Source organism: Dermacentor variabilis, chromosome 1 (assembly GCF_050947875.1).
Source record: "Dermacentor variabilis isolate Ectoservices chromosome 1, ASM5094787v1, whole genome shotgun sequence".
Lineage (NCBI taxonomy): Eukaryota > Metazoa > Arthropoda > Arachnida > Ixodida > Ixodidae > Dermacentor > Dermacentor variabilis.
The window spans coordinates 87,427,953-87,446,711 of NC_134568.1; the positions used below are offsets into that span (position 1 = coordinate 87,427,953).

Here is an 18,759-nt window from a genome sequence, read left to right on the forward strand (position 1 = left end):
ATTGCATCGCGATGCGGAGAGCGCTTGAGTCAGGCGGCGGCAGCAGCTCGCGCAGTGTAGGAGTTGGAGGAGATCCCACCGCTGGCGCCAGTTGTAGGAGTCGAGGGCGGACGTCGGGATGAAACACTTGGGGAGGTTTATTTTACATTATTTACAGTGAGACGTCAATGAACAGTCGTACAGTCATTACGGGCCGGCAGCAACTCGGACGCTGCGGCCCGCGGCAAGAAGTTCGAGAGAGGTGAATCAGGGAATGCTCTAGAAATCTCTGGCATGCTCTTGTTGCTCCCGGTCTCTCTTTTAAGCCCTTCGATGTCTGGAAGACGCGTCATGTTCGGCCAATGGGATAGTCCGCTCAGATGACGCCATTTTCGGCCAATGGTAGGCGCCCGTGCGGTGGTGTCACACCCGGCGGCTCCCTGCGGTCTTGCCTTGCTGACTTGCAATGCGCTCTTCAAAGGCGGACGGGGGCGACGCATGGGCCCCAGTTGTCCGAGGGCCCCCTGCTCCCGGCGGTATGGCCTCGCTGGCTTGCAAATGCCCTCTTCAAAGGCGGCCGGGGCGACGCTGCCAGGCCTTCCCGGTACATCACAGCCGTCTGGCTTTGGGACTCACGTTACCTGGAACAGTGCCGGGCTATCCCTTCGTTTTCTGGAAGAGTCAAGCATTGAATAGCTCCACCGGCTGTGGGGCCCGCCGACTTGTTTGCACGTGTCGTGCCTCCGGAATGTGGCATCCGTGCTCCTGCATTCCTTACTTAGCAGTGGTGCGATTCGATGTGGTCTGGGGAACTCGAAGGGGGGCCCAGAAAAAGGTCCCGTATCTAACAGCAGGTGCTCGAGGGGCGGGATCTTGAACGGCGTCGTCTGCTACGGCGGCGCGCGCTGGCCGGATTGTCGGGAAAAGTTCTACTGCCAGTTGCAGGGCGCCGATCTCATCGTTACTGCGTGAAATGAGCCGGTATTCTTTACTATAAGCGTTGTGCGACGCCCACTGATACGCCTCGAAAGTAAGTTCATCGCTGCAGGGCAGTCATAGACGACGTACTGATTCCATACATTCTTGGCGGCCCGTTTCTGGAAGGCGACTATATATTCTAACGCGATAGGTCGCCGATCCACACTGCTCGTGTTGTGCAAGAACTGCTGGAAGAGTGCGCAGTCACTCTCTTGGAGTGGCCGCCTCAATCCCCGGGCGCCAACATCATTTAAAATGTCTGGGGCTCGTTGAAAGTATCGCTGGCGCACCATCCCCTCTATCAGTCGCCCGAGGATAGGCTTCGATCCACCGTCGTCAGTGACTGAGACGTGCTGCGAACGAACACGTCCCTGATCAAGTCATTCAACACTTCACTGCCTTCCAGAATGAGCGCTGTCATCGTTGCCGTTGGGGACATGACGAGATACTAACTGAAGTTTCGAGCGTGACGTGTCCAATTCCCCGCCGGCGGGCAGGGTCTGTCTGGTGTAGTGAATGATTGTCGAGAAAAATCACTTCCAGTCTTAACCTAAAACATTCCTTTAATCGTATCCGTTTGTTTCATCGTGTTCGACCCCCATAGTTATTGTTGAGTGCTTCGTTTTCCTTTCGAGCCAAACAAAGACTGAGCACGTTGCGCGCACATCTTGGTGCGTCTTGTCGCTGCTTATTACGGTAGCACACACAGTGAAGAAATATACGTACATACATGCGCTCAGTACCCCGGCCTTTCGAAAGAACAAACGAAGCATGCTGTCAAAAGAAGTTTGTGGAACTCCATTATCGCTAATGAAGGCTCACAGTTTGCCGACGCACAACGTTTAGTAAATAATATCAGCTCAGTTCCCGCAGTACCGATGAAGTCGGTGCACTGCCCCTGACAGTAGCACGCTTCCCGACAATGCGGCCAGCGCGCGCCGCCGTAGCAGACGACGCAGATCACGACTCCGCCTCTCGAGCGTCTGCGCCTACTCGAGCTACTGCCGCCGCACGACTCCATTGCTTGCCGCATCGCGATGCGATACGTTCCGGATTTTCCCCTAAGTGTGAAACAGACTGAATACGCTTCTATTTGCCTTTAAGAAGATCGGTACGCTTGACAATTATTTTTATGGCTGCAATGCGGCGAAAGGGCAGCGTCTGCTTAATTATGTAAGTGACGCTGAGCAGATAATTGGAAAGGACATCGTATGTGCCGCCGGAAAAATCGTCAGCACATACGATGCGGCACATACATACGGCACAAACGAGCTAAAGTCATTTTTGCAGTTTCTCACAATATGTTTGCTACAAATCCGTGTTGTCTCTGATGGCGACAACGGACTTCCATCGACACTGTGCGGAAATAAACAAAATATATCGCTGTATAGCACAAGTACGACATGCGCACACAACTTTAACTAGTACGTCCCCTACAATATGGAATAGAGGCACCAATGTAGACAGCTTGGCCATTTTTTAACAGTGCTCAAGAGACGGAAGTTAAAAGTATTAGTAATCATTCCTGCTTCAGCAATGCCTGCGCGACCAAGACGCGGGCGTGTATCGTCCAGTAACTCGATCGATGGCTGCAGTGGTGAAGCGGGAATGAACTCCGGTCATGTTCAATGCATCGTGCACATATTCAATTTCTCGACACGGGTTAACTTCGGCCACTGCTAGCGCATACAACAGAAGTGGTTTCCATTCTTGGGCAGCGCACACACAAACGAAACACGAGAAAGAAGACAGGACAAGCGCTCGTCGAACAACTTAGTTTTTATATGAATAAAAGGATTATGTACCGAGTAATTATTAAATTCATGTGGGTTACATATAGAAACAGCCCTACACTCAGGAGTGATCAATGAACGAGCTCGCCTCGTTTGCCATTTGTTTACTTCGCTCGGCGCACCGCAGTAATCCATGTCTGTCTGCTTTTTTCGTACCATTTTCTTGTGAATCGGCAGAATTTCACTGGTGGCATCAAACCTTTCGTGTTTACATTGCTGCCGTGACAGTTAACAACACAATAATAATTTCCGGTCATCCGAAAAGGCGCCATCGCAAACAAGAGACGTTTCGCGCGCAGCGCGAACTGAACGCGAGCGCGACCGCTAGAGGAAGCGGCGGCGGAAACCTACGCCCGTTGGAGATGAAATCGTTCCGCCAGGGAAGAAACGAGCGCTGGCGTCGAGGATGAAACTTGGCGTGCAGTCGTCCATACACCATAATGGTCTTTGCGTAAAGCTTTTAAGAGATTCTCTCGAACACAGGCATGCGGCAACCGTTCCTTATACATAAGGACGGGTGAAGGGAGCTTTCAGGGTACGCTTGCGTCCTCTATCGGTCTTTCGTTATAAGGAGGCCCCACGTAAGGTTAGGAAGCGGTCGAAGGAAAGGAGCGTTTCATTGTTTGGGCCTAACACTTTATACCGAACATCACCGCGACGGCGACGCCCACACTGATGGCGACGGCAGAAATGCCCCTGGAGTGGCCATGTAATTGGTATCGCATTAAAAGGAATTGAATAGAACGAAATAAATTGCTCCATTATACCGCACCTTTCATAAACGACTATTGCACATATATGCTTCAGTTTCAGTTAGACGAGCTTTCTTGGTTTACCCTCAAGTTAAAGTGAAGTGTTACTGCATTTAAAAGGTAAGAAAATGCATTCTATACCGGTAAAATCGTTTCGGGCTCAGTTCGCTCATATACACCTCTCTGGTATAAATTTTACTACGGCGATACTTCTTTCAACATTGAACATAGAACCGAGGTTGTAACAACGGCGATACTACTCGTAACTGCACTGTCGCGTCTCCGACAAGTACAACGCTAGCATGCGTGCTGAACCATAGCGACTCGCGAATCTCAGCTGGTTGTGACGTCAGCTTGCAATGCATTCATTAGGACAGTATGAATATTTCTCGTATATGTCGAAATATCGATAGCAATCAGAAGGACCGCGACCCGCAACGGGAGGCCACTGCAAGCAACCTTCATAACGCCACGCGCTCATTTCCGTCGGCTGCGCCTCGTCAGACACGGCGTGATTGTGTGAAACGATTAGGTCCGCAATAATTAAGGCAAATAGACCGGGAGTGATTAAGATCGTTAATCTTGCAAATGTAGGGGCACGTTCGTCGTTCGATTACCTCCCGTGTGTTCATGGGAAAGCGATTTCCATTCAGCAAAATACGGTGTCCTCGATGAATGATTGTGTTGAATGCGCCAGCAATTTCAATTCGATTTCAAAACAGCTCTTATCGGGTCCTATTCATCTACTGTCTAGCAGCCACGGAAGGAACGATTGTTACGAAGTGTCGTAGTCAGCTGGCGCCCTATTTTCTTTTTCGTTTTATTCTTTTCACTATAAAAACGCTCAAGGTGTTGGCCTTCGCGGCTTATCTGACTAAAACGGCAGCTCTCCAGCGAAGCGTTTCCACGCATGGATGGGACATGGAGGTTGCAACACCGCGGCACGCTTCTTACGGCATTTCGTCATTATCTTCAAGTGGCCAGGGTACGCATGGTTTCCGTTGTCGGCGACCGCATGACACCGTGCAGATACTACGCCCTGGTATCCGCGCGGCAGTTACTTGCGATTCTTGAAACGGTATGCGAAGCCTCCCAGAACGCCCACACCAGTAGCCTCTCAATTATTTGGCAGATGAAAAAAATGAAGGGAAGGGGTAAGGGTCACAAGCGGTATTGTAGCGGTTACCCCCCTCGTCCTTGAACTGCCTGTCCCCAGTGTCTGCAATGGCAGTCATCTCGAAGTTTACAGGAGGGTAGGGAGAGAGAGAAGCATCTTGAAAATGAGCTGTGGTTGAAATTTAAATGTAGAAAATATTAACGAAAAGGTAAATGAAAATGGACGAAAAGATAACTTGCCTCCTGTGGGAGCCTGACCTTATACAGGTAGGGTTGTTCGTTTTCGCGTTTTATTATATTTAATCGGGGGGTAAAAATCGCGTGCTATTTTCAAACTGATAATCGGGGAGAAATCGGTGGGTTTTCTTTTTTTTTTCTTTTGTGTGTGTGTGTGTGTGAAACCATTCTGAAATACGGGTTTTTTCGGGTTAAAGCTACAGATGTACTAAATAATACACTGTATTTTATCAGAAGGTATCATGGGCTTCTTAACTCGAACGCGTTAAAATGGGGGGGGGGGGGGGGAATCGGGGTTTTCTAGCAAATACTTTCCGAAATATGGCATTTGTTTGAAAATGAATCAGTGATGATGACAATAGAGAGCATTGATATTTTCTAATAAATGAAACATTTTATTCACGAAAAGCTGCTCATCGATTTTTTACACACCCTTGTTTACACACATTATCATCTGCATGCGCAACGTATCGGTTTCCATTCGAGACCTGTCCGGTTGTTGAACGTATCTCAGCTGGGAGAAAGTTCTCTCGACATCACAACTTCCATTAGCTAGGCACAACAATGTCAGTGCATGATTTCCCAGCCTGGGGTAGCGAGCGGTAGATCAATGAGCTCGACAGCTGTGTTTGTGGGGCTTGCTTCCAGCAAGTACTGGTTAAGCTCGTCGTGAAGTGAATCTACATCGTCGGTTACGAACATGAACAGAGGTCGGCAGTCATCAAATGACTGCCCCAACAGACGCTTCTGAAATGTATCCAGGACGGCTCCCAACTTCCACAAAGTTAGCTGGTTGTGGGCTTTGTCTGAGCCGTTCCGTTCAAAGGGGTGGAGACATCAAAATTTTCGTTCATGCGTTTGTTGATTCAAACGTTGCGTCATGCTTCAGGGAGCACGATACACACAGCGGGATTCATATATATATCCGATAAATAATTTAATAATAGCATTATTATACCGAGCGATTTCGGTTTCGGTTTCTGGACTCCGGGGGATGCTATGACGTCACAGAGGAGGAAACTCAACATGGCTTGGTCACGTGGCCCACGAAAAATAGTGACGTAAAACTATGCTGCGTCGTCTGCTCGCGCATACGCGTGCTCTGCCAGCAGAGGTCAACCACTGGCGATTCGAAGTGCATGTCGCGATTATTATAATTATTGCGAAGAGCGACAACAACGGTAAGAAAATATTGCGGCTTGTGAGAGTCGGTGATTCATTCCGAAGCGCCGTAAGCTTTAGCTTTGAAGTGAACCGCAAAAGGCCTAGCGACGATATCGGCGGCGCCGAACGATCAGAGGTGGTGAAGCTGCCGTCGATGCCAGAGCGACCACTCCTCGGTCGCTGATTGGCCGCTTCGCCGTAAGGCTGCCGCACAAATGGGTCCCGGGCCCGTCCTCTCTACGGCAAGGAAATCTCGCCTTTCGCGAGCAAAACCGCCGTCGCACGGGGGCCCGCGAACGGCAAACGGCGTGCGGCGAGTTTCCGTGCCGGTAACGTGGACGGGCCGGTAACGTGGAAAGGCCAAGCGAAGGAGAGTCCGCTCCGAGGTGCCGAACTACGCGACTATGCGAGGAGAGAAGCAGACAACACGAACGCCGCATACCCTGATCCCTTTCGGAGTCGGCCGGCCACTCAAACGTGTAAAGGCCCGTCCGCAGGGCAACTCGCCGCACGCAGTTTGCCGTTCGCGGGCCGGCGTGCGGAGTTCGTATTGTCCACTTCTCTCCTCTTGTGTCCGTGTCTGCACGCCTTACCCCTTCTTTGCATTAAGAAAGGATTTCTATATGCCTGTAGCTCGGTCGTAGTGGAGGCTATGCTCGGTTGCTCGGCTCAGCAGGCTCCGTAATCGGCATTTCATCGCTACTCATCATACGTCACGTTTTTGTGCTGGTGTGCTATGACGTCAATATTTTCGTTCCTCCTCTGTGACGTAGTAACTGCCGCGCTAGCGATGGGTCTCGACTACGAGAAGGAGTTTTTAATGACTCTTTGGAGCTCAATTAAAATTATTTTGAAATGTTTGCAGCGTCCAATACCTCGTTCTGGGTGTCCTTGCATACGGAAGCAGCCTACAACATGCTTTTTATAGCCTCAAAATTTGGTGTCTCAACCCCTTTCAACAGTGCAGCGCCACTTTGTGGCGAGTTTCGTGCAGAACGCTTCACAACATGTTTTTTACTAATGTGGCGCTGCTCTTGGGTAACATAGACAAAACAGCTCTGGCCTGATCGCTTTTACCGATCATCGTTGAAAGCTCGCCGACAGTCTGCTGCAGCTTGACGTTTACCAGGTGATCAAAGCTGGGCATCAGAAGCTTGCCGCTCTCAAGCGTTTTCCGGGCGTCTAAACGGGGGCCGAGTGTGTCTCTCATCAGGATTGCCTTTGCATAAACAATTTCTTTTTCAGAAAGTATCACTCAAATAGCTTCCGCTCTGCCGCTATCATGCGAGCTTTCAGCAAGTTCCGTTAACGAGCTCCACATTTCTATAACAACCACAAGCGCTTTGTAGAAGCTTTGCCATTTGTTTGGTACAACAGAAGGTGGCTTCTTAACATCAGGTCCCAAGAGGCCATTAGAAGCACAAATTTCGGTGTACTTTGGTAGAGCTTGTTAGCGTGCTTAAATAACGCTCCAAACTTGATCACTACGGACCGAACTGTTGACATGCAGTTAAAGAAATGGCATGGTCAACACTCACATGAATCAGCTGTGATAAATCTTTTACATGCAAGATTTGTATTCTTTCAGCTTGACAGATTTCTCGTGCCATTTTTCGCATGTACTCCGCTGAGTCTGTGGATACGGCCACAACGTCTTTCCACATCTTGCCTACAGTCAGGAGAGCCTTGCTGACTACGCTGGCCACCTTGTAGCTGTTAGAAGCATTTACACTGTCGACGTCGACCAAAACAAACTGCTTCTTCGCGGGTTTTTTTTTTTTGGCTATAGTAGCACAGGAGAGTGTAGATGGTAGGCACTCCAGTGATGTCAGGGGATTCCTCGACGATGACACTCACTTTCACATCTCGCATATCAGCGCGGATTTTCACCATGTCCTTATCAAAAGCTTCTTTCAGGTATTTCAGCCGAAGTCTTTGTCCTGTTGGCATAGTCTTCGCGTCTTTGCAGTATTTGAGTACAAAGTCCCCCAGAGGTCTGTCCGCCTGGTGCATCCTGATTCCACTGTACACTGTATAGGGCAAGAACGAAGTCATATATTACGCCGTCCGTTTCAGTTTCTTTCGCACGTTGTCTACAAGACATATCAAAGAGCGTCTGCTGAAATGTTCCCGCCTTTTCAGCTTCCTGGGTCGACATCTTGAACTTCTTATGACGAGAGGACGCTAGATTCTCGCGAATTCGGTTGTAGGGCTTTTTCGCTGGATCGGTGACCATCTCGATGTTGCAATATTTGCACACTAACGCGCGGCTGCCTTCACTGTCTTTCGTTGCGATCTGGAGATCATCATGCTCTTTACACCAGTCATACAGTGTCTTTTGTTTTCTTCCCATCTCCATGCTGAATGTTTACCGTGCCGCGTACTGGAGCCTTATGTTCGCGACGGTGGCTTTGAGCTCACCAGTCGCCCCTAGTAATGGGAAGTGACAATGGCGATCATGCGTCTCATTGGTTAGAGCATGGAGAAAGGAAACATGAGGAGAGGCCCTACCCCCTCCGCGCGCTAGGAGAAAAGTGTGGAGGCAATGACGTAGTAGGTTCTCCTTTTTTGCTGTTTTTTTTTATTTCTTTGCTGTAGCGCCCACGCCTTTCGGGCCACAATGGCGGCTTTGTTGTGGTTTTGTGCGCTCACACGTGTTTGTCCGTAGGTTTCGTACCATGGCAAAGGCGCTGTGCGGACAGGTTTGCGTTGGTCTCCGTGTTTTATTGCGCTGTGTTATCTGGGGCCCTATAACGTAAAACTATTCCAATATGTTTTTATTCCAATCTCCTGACGTCAAATTTGCGTAACCGCCGACGCAAGTATCGGGCGGTCACCCGCAGGGTTGTCTCAACAGACCAATCAAATGCTGTCCTCGGACATAGGAGGTCACTTTTGTTTGCTTGAAAAACGAATAACACTGCCTACGCTGAGCGTCTTGTCTTATCTAATTGGCTCACAAGAGGCGAGGAGCACTCTCAAGGGGAGAGGGATTCGATGGCACCGAGCCACTGCACTGAAAATCGATAACCAGATGAAGAGGGCGGTGCCGGCGTCTGCGATTGGTCCGCTTGCCCTTACATAGCTTGCGGTGGCTCGTCGACAATCGCGGCGGCATGCAACGGAAGCTTAAAGATAACGCTAAAACGGATTCTCAGCAAAGAAGAGTGGGCAGGGCGAGGTCGTAAACGCGTCGAAAGTGCTCGAAAACCTTACAGGGCCACGCAGAAAGTATTATTGTACGCAAGTAAACCCATTCTCTCCGGCAGGTGCGAGTAGCCAGTGCCTGAGCGATTGGCGGCAGCCATCTTTTATTCCTTTCGGAACGGGGCAGCCTGCGGCTATTCAGAAGAAAATTCAGTTTTATTCGGCATATTAATGAATCTTTAACGCGTACACGTCACTTTGACCCGGTGAGTTTTTGCGGTTTTATGACGTCGCGGGACAGGCAGGTGAAGTTGGTGAAGCCCGAAAATTGTGGACCAATAGCCGAAGGCTAATGGCGAAAAGACGTCGAATCAGAAATAAATATTTTTCTTTTGTTCGGTCAAAGCATGCATAATCAGTGTGTACACTTCATATCAGATGCGGAGCTATCGCGGTTGTCGTGACGTCGTGTGACAGACAGGTGAAGTGGGGGTGGTCCAGAAAAGTTTTTGGCCTGTCGCGGAGGGCTCATTGCAGAATTGGAATAGAAAAGTTTGGAATAGTTTTACGTTATAGCGCCCCTGGTTTCTTGGGCTCTCGGCGTATTTTTGCGTTCCTTCTGCACTTCGACTTGGCACACTGCGCTATTGGACTACCGCAAGGTGATGAATTTTGTTTGACAGTCTGCGCTGCATGTCAAACAATTTAGGCATACGGCACGGCACCGAGCGTTGTTAGCACTTATCGAAAAGCAGCTCGGCCGTTGTGACGCAGTTAGTTTCGCGCGTACTGAACCTCACTGGGACAAGTTCGTGACGCTTTCTGTGACTCCTAACATTATTGTAATTATTTCGTTACTTTTTGGGATACTTCCGAGGCACGCTCGCCGCGCCTGGCGTCGTGACGCAGTTAGCGAAAAGTAACTCGGCCGTGGTGATAAAGTTAGTTTGGCAAACACTGAATCTTAGTGGGACAAGTTTGTGACACCATTTCATGGCCCCGCAACATATTTCTTTCAGTACTCACGCTTGTCGAAAATGGGACGAGCGATATTGCCAAGAGTGAAAACACGGGAGTGTATTGCTTGCGCTGGCAGCTCAAGCAAAAGATAACGCCGAGGAGCTCAAACACCAGAAATTCAAAAATGCTGTCTTTTGAACGACTGGAAACAGTCTTTGCACGTATACGCATTTGTCTTGATTGCGAGTAGGAGGCATTTTGCAAGTGTCCAGCATGTTCCGGCTGAAAGTGTGTATTGTGGCCACCTCTGTGTAGGTAGCGCAGTGCTGGGTAGTATCGAAGATACATGTATCTTAGATACTATTTTAGATACTACTTGGGTATATTTTATCTGTAGCATGATACGTCTGGCAAGACGTGTAGCAGTATCTGTATTTCCGAGACATGAAAGAATGCATCATGCATCTCAAGATACAAGATATATATGTGTGTATATAAACGTTGGTTGAATTCCCCAAGCTGCCACTGCTGCCACAACGCCACTTGTTTAAAGCTAAAGGCAGCAGCATTCTTTTAGCTTTCCCCAGAGCCCTGCAGCTTATCCTGCGACGCTTTCTGCCACTACAATAGGTCTGAAACGTACGTTTTTGGGCTGCACAAGTTGTCTCGTAGAAGAAAAATCGTAAAAGCATTGCACGTTAATGAATATGTCGCTAACGGCCGCTTTATGCCAGCAGATAATATGAAAGGTCATTGCAGCTTTATGTGCTCTCTGTATACACGATGCATCAGAAAAAAAATGTCGCTACCAGCGTTGTCGTTCCTGTACACCTCTCCGATGATCCGGTATTGTGTAAACGGTAATACGTTTACGAACAAGGTAAAACTCCACAACGGCATTTGCGCCATCGTGCAGAGGCCTCTTATTGACGATCTTGTAATTTGACGGGATACTCACAGGCATTTCATTTTCAAATGAAAAAAAGGTGGGTAGGAGTTAAGAAATTTCCAAGCCAACTTTTTTGTGCATACGCGTTTGCTGCTATATTATACAGATCTATAAAAGGAATTATATTTGCGAATGTATCGGAGTATCGTATCCGATACAATAATTGCAGTTTCATATTGTTTCTGTATCTCAAATACTTGCTGCCCGAGTATCTTCTATCGTATCATGATACAATTGCAAAGTATCTTTGCCCACCTCTGACGTATAGCGTAGTATCGCGTCGGCTGATGCCAATTTGTTTTAGAAGCGCGCAGTCACCCGTGTTTTTGTGCTCTTATAGTGCAGGAAGTAATGCTCAGGAATGTGGGAATGCTTGGAAATCAGAGGTTTTCTTCATATTTTATGGTATTGTTTGGGATGAGTGGGGTATTTTCTGCGCCGTGTATGTAAAAGCGAATTGCTATTGTTTTTAATGCTGCCCATTCACCACTTTCGCACATTTTGCCTCTACATGCAGTATTCCTATAAGGTCTAAATACCAAAAGGACACGTGCTTGTAAATTACTTCTTTTACAGCTGATGCCATCCGGTGGAGCTTCGTACGGGAAATACAGCTGCTCACTTAGTGCTACAACGTTGGATGAATGTTTAAATTATGGGGTTTTACGTGCCAAAACCACTTTCTGATTATGAGGCACGCCGTAGTGGAGGACTCCGGAAATTCAGACCACCTGGGGTTCTTTAACGCGCACCTAAATCTAAGCACACGGGTGTTTTCGCATTTCGCCCCCATCGACATGCGGCCGCCGTGGCCGGGGTTGGATGAATGTATATGTATGTCTATATAAAAGCCCGGAACGAGCATGTATATAGAGCAAAATAAACATTTCCTTATTTATAAAGCAGCTTGCGTCTACTATATGCAACTGCTCGTGGAGATTCGATGGAGGCTTGTAAATATCGTTAGAAATAATTTTTACTAAATAATAAGCGATTCCGCACTAAGACCGCGCCTGGTTGAGCAGGAGAAGCAAAAAAAAAAAAAATGCCGCGCCGACGCCGATCAGCGCAGCCGGCATAAGCGGGCCAGCTAGAATTCAAAACACCCGCGCCCAAAACAGAAACTGGAAGTGTGGTTCAGGTTTTAATCCCATCTGCTTGGTGCGCTACTGTCAATTCGGCCGCTGGGTTCTATGGGAGCGTCCGCTCTTGTTGAATGTATGACCTACTTTTGTCGAAAACGCGAAGAGCGATTGCCAAGAGTGATAGCACGCGAGTGTGTTGCTTGCGCCGGCAGGACGGACAAAAGATATACGCCGAGGAGCTCAAAAACCAGGAACTTGTAATTCCGTCTTCTGAGCGACTGTAAACAGGCTTTGCACCCACGCATTTGTCTTGAGTGCGAGTATAAGGCATTCTGCGATCGTCTATAGCATGGTCCGGCGGGGAGCCTGTGTTATGGCCGCCTCTGTGTATATACGTGGCGTACCATCGCGTCGGTTGAGGCCAAGTTGTGTCGAAAACGTGCAGTCGCCCGTGTATTTGTGCTCTTAAAGTGCAGAAAATAATGCTCCGAAATGAGGGAATGCTTGGCAATACGATATTTTCGTCATATTTTATGTCTGGTATTGTTTGGGAGGAGTCAGGTATTTTCTATGCCATGTTTGTAAAAGCGAATTGATTTAGAGCGCAGCTCTTAGGAGCCCGTGCCTGCGGCAAGCGTCGGCGTCGGCGTAACCAAGCGAACGAGCACAGCAAAAGATGAAAGCGAACGCGGAGCGCAGCGGGGTAAGAAAGACGCGAGGAGGAAAGCGCGGAGGAAGAGGTTGCAGCGGAATCACGAGACGGAAAGCGGAGGAGGAGTAGGGTACCGCGAAAGGGTGAGGATTTAATTTGGGGGTTTTACTACCAAACCCACGATAGGGTGAGAATAAACGCGTTGTGCGGCGACGACGGCTACGAGATGGCGCCACAGTAGCGCGCGTCCTCGGTGAGGTCTGTCGGCAGCGGCTGCTGTGAATCGCGTCCATACGCTACCCACGCGCTGGCTTTCGCGATCTCCGGATTAGCGAGGCAGTCGCGCCACGCTTCACTCCGTTTGCAACGTGCCACACTAGACAGACTGTCCGCGTCATCGTAAAATGAAAACACGTAAGAGATGCGCTCAAAGTTCGCATCAGGTTGTATCGTAATCTTTGGTGAATTTTTTGTTTGTAATGTCGCCCATTCACCGTTTTCGTCATATTTTATGTATAACATTGTTTGGGATGAGTCAGGTATTTTCTGTACCGTGCTTGTAAAACGGTATTGCTTTTGTATACGCTTGTAATTTACTTTCTTCAGCTGATGCCGTCCGGTGAAGCTTCGTACGGGAACTACTACTGCTTACCTAGTGCCACAACATCGAACGAATGCGCCAAAAGCCCGGAACGAGCATTTTAACAGAGCGAAATAAACATGTCCTCATTTTACAAGGCGTCTACTTTCTGAAATTGCGCGTTGCACAGATTACAGATTCGATGGAGGCTCAATTGTAAAGATCGCTCGTGATCATATTTATTTTACTAAATAAAAGAAACGATTCCTCACCAAGCCAGCGCGCGGTTGAGCAGCAGAAGCAAAAACAAATAAATGCCCCACTGATCAGCGCAGCCGGCGTACACATAGCAGCTAGCGTTCAAAACGCGCGAGCCCAAAACCGAAATCGGAAGTGTGGTGCGTTTTAATTCCAGCCGCTTGATGCGCTACAGTCTATTCGGCCGTGGGCTCTATGGGAGTGTCCGCTTTTGCGGTCAGTGGCATAGATAAAGAATCGGCTTGTCAGTGGTTCTTTTTTCGATGGAATAACCGGCAAGCAGGTCATTGTGTTGTGCAGTGGAATTTGCCATGTGTCCATGTTTTATGAATTTTTAGTCATTATAAAAGACAGTATTCAACAGGCATCAGGCTAGAAAGCGACGAACATGGTCAGCGTATTCCAAAGAGTAGGGTTACTTTATCGATAATTGAAATAACCGCGTTGTTAAATTAGTTATCGCTAGGAGTACACCTGCTTGAATTCTACACTGTCATACCCCAGTCATAGGGGCACTTTCGATAGCGATCGGACTTGATCGCTATCGAAAGTGCCCCGTATAAGAGGCTAATGAAAGTGCCAATATCGCGACTTCTCGACAAAAAAACTTATGCCGGCAGACTGCCGATGGGCGCGTCGTGTCACAGGCGTGATCCACAGTCGAATGTGATTCATCCTTTGTCTTCCTAGTGAAAACTGGCGCTTTTGTTTTTCAGATGTTTCAGCGCCTTTGGGGCAAGCAAAGCACGGCAGCCACGATGTCGGCTGCATCAAGTTTCATCGAGCAAACGTTGGAAAATAGTCCCGTTGTCATATTCTCGAAGAGTTATTGTCCATTTTGCAGAAAAGCAAAGCAAGTAAGTTAATTATTTCGTTCACAAGTGTCCTTTTTGAAGGCTAATAATATAGGTTCCAATGAAACCCTTTAGTTGCTAGTTAAGGTACACTCACACAAGGCCGACCCGACACCGATTTCGGTCTGCCGACTGTCGGCGACAGCGTTGTTTCCTTCGTGTCGGCGCCTCTGTCACACTGTACCGACGCCGGCAATCTGCTGATGGTCGGCGGAGAGCTCGGCGTCGGTACAGTGTGACAGGCGCCGACACGAAGGTAAAATATGCTGTCTCCAACAGTCGGCAGACAGAAATCGGTGTCGGGTCGACCTATTGTGAGTGAGCCTTTAGAGCAACAGTTGAGTGTGTAAAGCTGGCAACACGCTAGCTGTTCTACGGTTTTCTTCTCTTGAGGAAGTTGGGCCTATACATGAGGTACGAAAGAGAACTTGTGACACTAATCCACGTTCGTGCTCAATCTTTGACACTATAGTTGGAACTACAACCAAGGTCATGACCATGATTTCTCTGTGCTAGGGTTGTTGCACATCGGAGCACAAATATTACTGCTGCATACAATTTCAATACAGAAAAAACTTGCACCGATAATAGGTGCTTGTTTTTTAGCTATTACGCACCTGCAAGTATGCTGATGAGGTCATATAATATTGCACTTGGAAAAGTTGCATGAGGATCAAACCAGCTTACTGTCCTTCACTGTTTACTCACTGGCACTCCCCACTGCAGTTCACCCATACACATTTCTTCCACATTTCACTCTCTCGTGACATTTAATTCATTTTTTTCACCCGACATGTGGTTTAGGGCTGTGATGGAGTTAATACAAGGTCATAGGTTCCCAATTCTCAGCCAAGGCAGCCACATTATGATAATGGCAGAATGCAAAAACATTTCTGTACTTTTTGTAGCTTTGGGCACACATGAGAGAACCTTAGGTAGCAAAAATTAATTCAGAGCCTTCCACTTTTATGTCTCACACAACTGATGAAGTCTCTCTTGATTTGTTATCCTGTACTGCCCAGGACTATCGATGGGCAGTACAGTATTAACTGTACTGCCCATCGTATTAACTAGCATTCTGTCTTGTGTGATTCTTGCTGTCATCAGATGCGTTTTTCATGCTAGTTAATGATGTCTCAAGCCTGTAATAAACACCAACTAGCCCAACTGACCTTTTTCATAATCTAAGATGCTCCTCTATATTCAGGTGGCCAAACAGCTGTGTCAAGTAGTCCAAGGTCAGCTTCACCATATTTATTTTGCATCAACACTCGGGCTGAGGACCCCCCACCCTGCTCTGGCTTTTTCAATGAACAGAAAGCATACAACAGAGTACTGCACATCACTTACGGCCATCCTAATGAGAACTCTAGCTGTCATGTTTAGGTTTTTTCCTCTCCATCTTTCCATTCATGATAGACTGCATGCTTCATTTTCTTTTTTTATAACTGTGTTGTGTATGAGGTTTGAACCTTCATTCTTGTTTACCTAAGGCGGTGTTGACCTGACTCATTAACCGGATGGACAGAGCCCAGACAAAAAGATGCTGCAGTCGATAGAAATGGTTTGCTGTTTTACAATGTACAGTAAGTTTACTTCACCCAAGCAAGCATGATTTGTACTGGGGCATGTCCATTCATTGTGGCGATTGTATTTCTTGAAATAGAGTCGCTAGCTTTATGAAGCTGGAGCCGTCTGAGTGAGTAGATGACAAGGGTGAGCCGCCATTTTGATAACAGTACCATAAGACTCTGAAATCACTTGGAGCATCTTAATCACATGGCATGATTTGTTTTCTGGTATCAAATCTGCTTTTCAGCTGTCCCAAGACTATACGAACCCAGTAAATAGGAAGATATCAATAGATACAGCATTGTTGTGGGTTACTCCCCATGAATTGGTCATTTTCTTGATTTTGCCTATGTTAAAGGTACACTTGTGTTCATGGTGTTTGGTGAGAGTGTAGCAACTTATGTAAAGTACCGATAGCTGGTGGATTTCCTGTCACAAGCAACTGCACCATGTCATCATTGGTGGCAGCACTGTGCCATTAGGAGCCATATGAGTATTATCGTTTTGGTTATATTGACCGTTAGTTCCAGGTTTAGAGATTTACATTCAGATACAAAACAGATTTTATGTTCAGAGTAACTGCTATTTAGCAGTTTGTTCTCATGGACAAGCGCGGTTTTGTTAGCTGCCTTCAGCCAGCTCTTGCATTTGCTTTCACAGTGCAACCCGGAACTTCTTAACAATGAGACATGAATGAAAATTTGGGATGTAGCTGTAGAATCGCATTGCCCTGTCATGAACAACAAGAAGGGAAACTGAGGGGCCCGGTTTTTAGCCAGGGCTACTGAACCGTGGCACTGGCTGACCTTTACCGGGTTAGATCTTGTACACATACATAAGTACCCAAGAATGTGGATGAGGCAACAGCTGCTGCCGTAGCTTAATTAATAATGCAACACACACATAATGCGGAGGTTGTGGCTTCAGCTCCCACCTGGCGGCACATTGTTTTTTCGTCCACTTTCATTTCTCTTTAGCTTATTATTTCTACACTTCAAGTAAAAACTACAAATAACTTCTCCTGTGCTTTCCTTGGCTTCATGATTATAGTTGTGATTGCTGTACCATGTCAGCTGTAGGTGCACAGGTTTATGACAGGCCTGTCCATGTGTGTTCATGTCCAGTTTTGTCATCATTAAATATCCTTGAAAGTTTGCAATAATTTGAAGGGCCCCTAAACCACACTGAGGTAAAAAAAATTTTATATTGTGGCAGCTGTGTACCAGTTCACGATGGACATACAGCTGCAACATTTTTTTAAATTGATGCCCTAACAGCGAAGTAACAGTTGTTTAATGAGTGACTATGCGGCCACTGTGGTTTCTTACTCGGCTTTGCTTCCCTCCCCACTGGTACCCACTTGTCCTTACTGCATACTCTCAGCAACTCCGTGCAGTGAGGGAAAGGTATGGGTTGCTTCAGCTAAGCAGCATAGAGTTAGTATACAAGCATAATATAGAACCAGAAGGGCTCCTCCATTATCCACCTACATGCAGTGCCAACTGAATGGAATAATAGAAGGAAGAGTGGTGTGCAATGTGTGAGCTCCCCTCCCTTGTCTAAACACACAGTCAGCTCGTCGTGTTGGCACTCTCGTCTCCCATTGATTAACCATTTGACAGCTTTAACACTGGTGATGCCATGCACACGACCCTGCTGGCATCATGATATGTGAAGAAGGGACAGGAAAAACACAAAGCACAGTATTGTTTTTTTACTCTATGGCTTCCCTGCAGTGTGCAGCATGTGGAAAGTGATCGCCACAGCATTCTGTACAGGGTACGCATGTTTATTTGAAGTGTGTTTTAATATCTCAGAGATGTTTTAGGTGCCCTTCACATATAGTCAAAATTGCATGCGACCAACAACACACTGCTTACCATGCAGTGCACATTGTGAGCACTACCGCCCGTGTTCTGGTTATGTAGTACTACACTTTGTATGTTGCTCCTAATTATGTATGTGCCGTGTCTCACTTATTACAGGTATTTGATGAACTACATGTATCTTACGTTGCTGTCGAGCTTGACGGTAGGGCAGATGCCAGTGAGATTCAGAATGTTTTGCGACAAATGACTGGTGCCAGCACGGTAAGATAGTATTGTATTGCTCAACATTGATGAAACTTACATAGCCATATGTGTTTTAGGTCCCAAGGGTGTTCGTGAAGAAGCAATGCCTGGGTGGTTGTAGTGACTTGGAAGAAATGTATGGGAAGAACCAGTTGCAAACTCTACTCCGGTCAAATGGATTACTGTAGTGATATGGAAATTGAGGATAACAGTGTTTGGATATTTTTTCTGCTCAATATTTAAACAGCTCTGTGATAAAAATATTGAATAAAGCTGACATCAATATGGCAGTATGTAGATTTTATTTCACATTAAAATTACAGTTGTTTATTTCACATGGTACTACCAATCCCAATTGGGATTATTGTAGGAAGGGCGCATGCATAACAAACATGTTACAGAAGATATGAGTCAGCATAGAAAGAATAAATTGTATACAATATTATTTAGGCTTAATCTGAAGCAGAGAGGATATGGTAAGGACATTGTTAATAATGTACAAAATTGTAATGCAGGACATATGTTAATGCAAGAGTACACATGACAAAACAAGGTTACTGTTCATCTCTGGGAGTTATGAAATGGTTTTCAAAGAGCAATAGAAATTTTAA

The 18,759-nt window shown here is 47.0% G+C and overlaps 1 protein-coding gene across 4 annotated transcripts in view; it reads left to right on the plus strand.

Moving 5' to 3' along the window:
- Positions 1 to 18,438, plus strand: part of LOC142580181 (glutaredoxin-1-like) — a 122,289-nt gene extending 103,851 nt beyond the window's left edge. Inside the window, exons 2-5 of one of the 4 annotated variants that reach the window (XR_012827627.1) lie at positions 14,367 to 14,507; positions 15,712 to 15,742; positions 18,062 to 18,166; positions 18,226 to 18,269. Coding sequence is in view for 3 of the 4 variants with exons in the window: in XM_075691070.1 (XP_075547185.1) it covers positions 13,846 to 13,866; positions 14,367 to 14,507; positions 18,062 to 18,166; positions 18,226 to 18,336 (378 nt within the window). In the remaining variant the exon portion in view is untranslated. Of the gene's footprint in view, positions 1 to 13,744; positions 13,867 to 13,919; positions 14,060 to 14,366; positions 14,508 to 15,711; positions 15,743 to 18,061; positions 18,167 to 18,225 lie in introns of those variants that run through there. The other 3 variants (XM_075691070.1, XM_075691065.1, XM_075691061.1) reach the window with 3 other exon arrangements.
- The last annotated feature ends 321 nt before the right edge of the window (positions 18,439 to 18,759 follow it).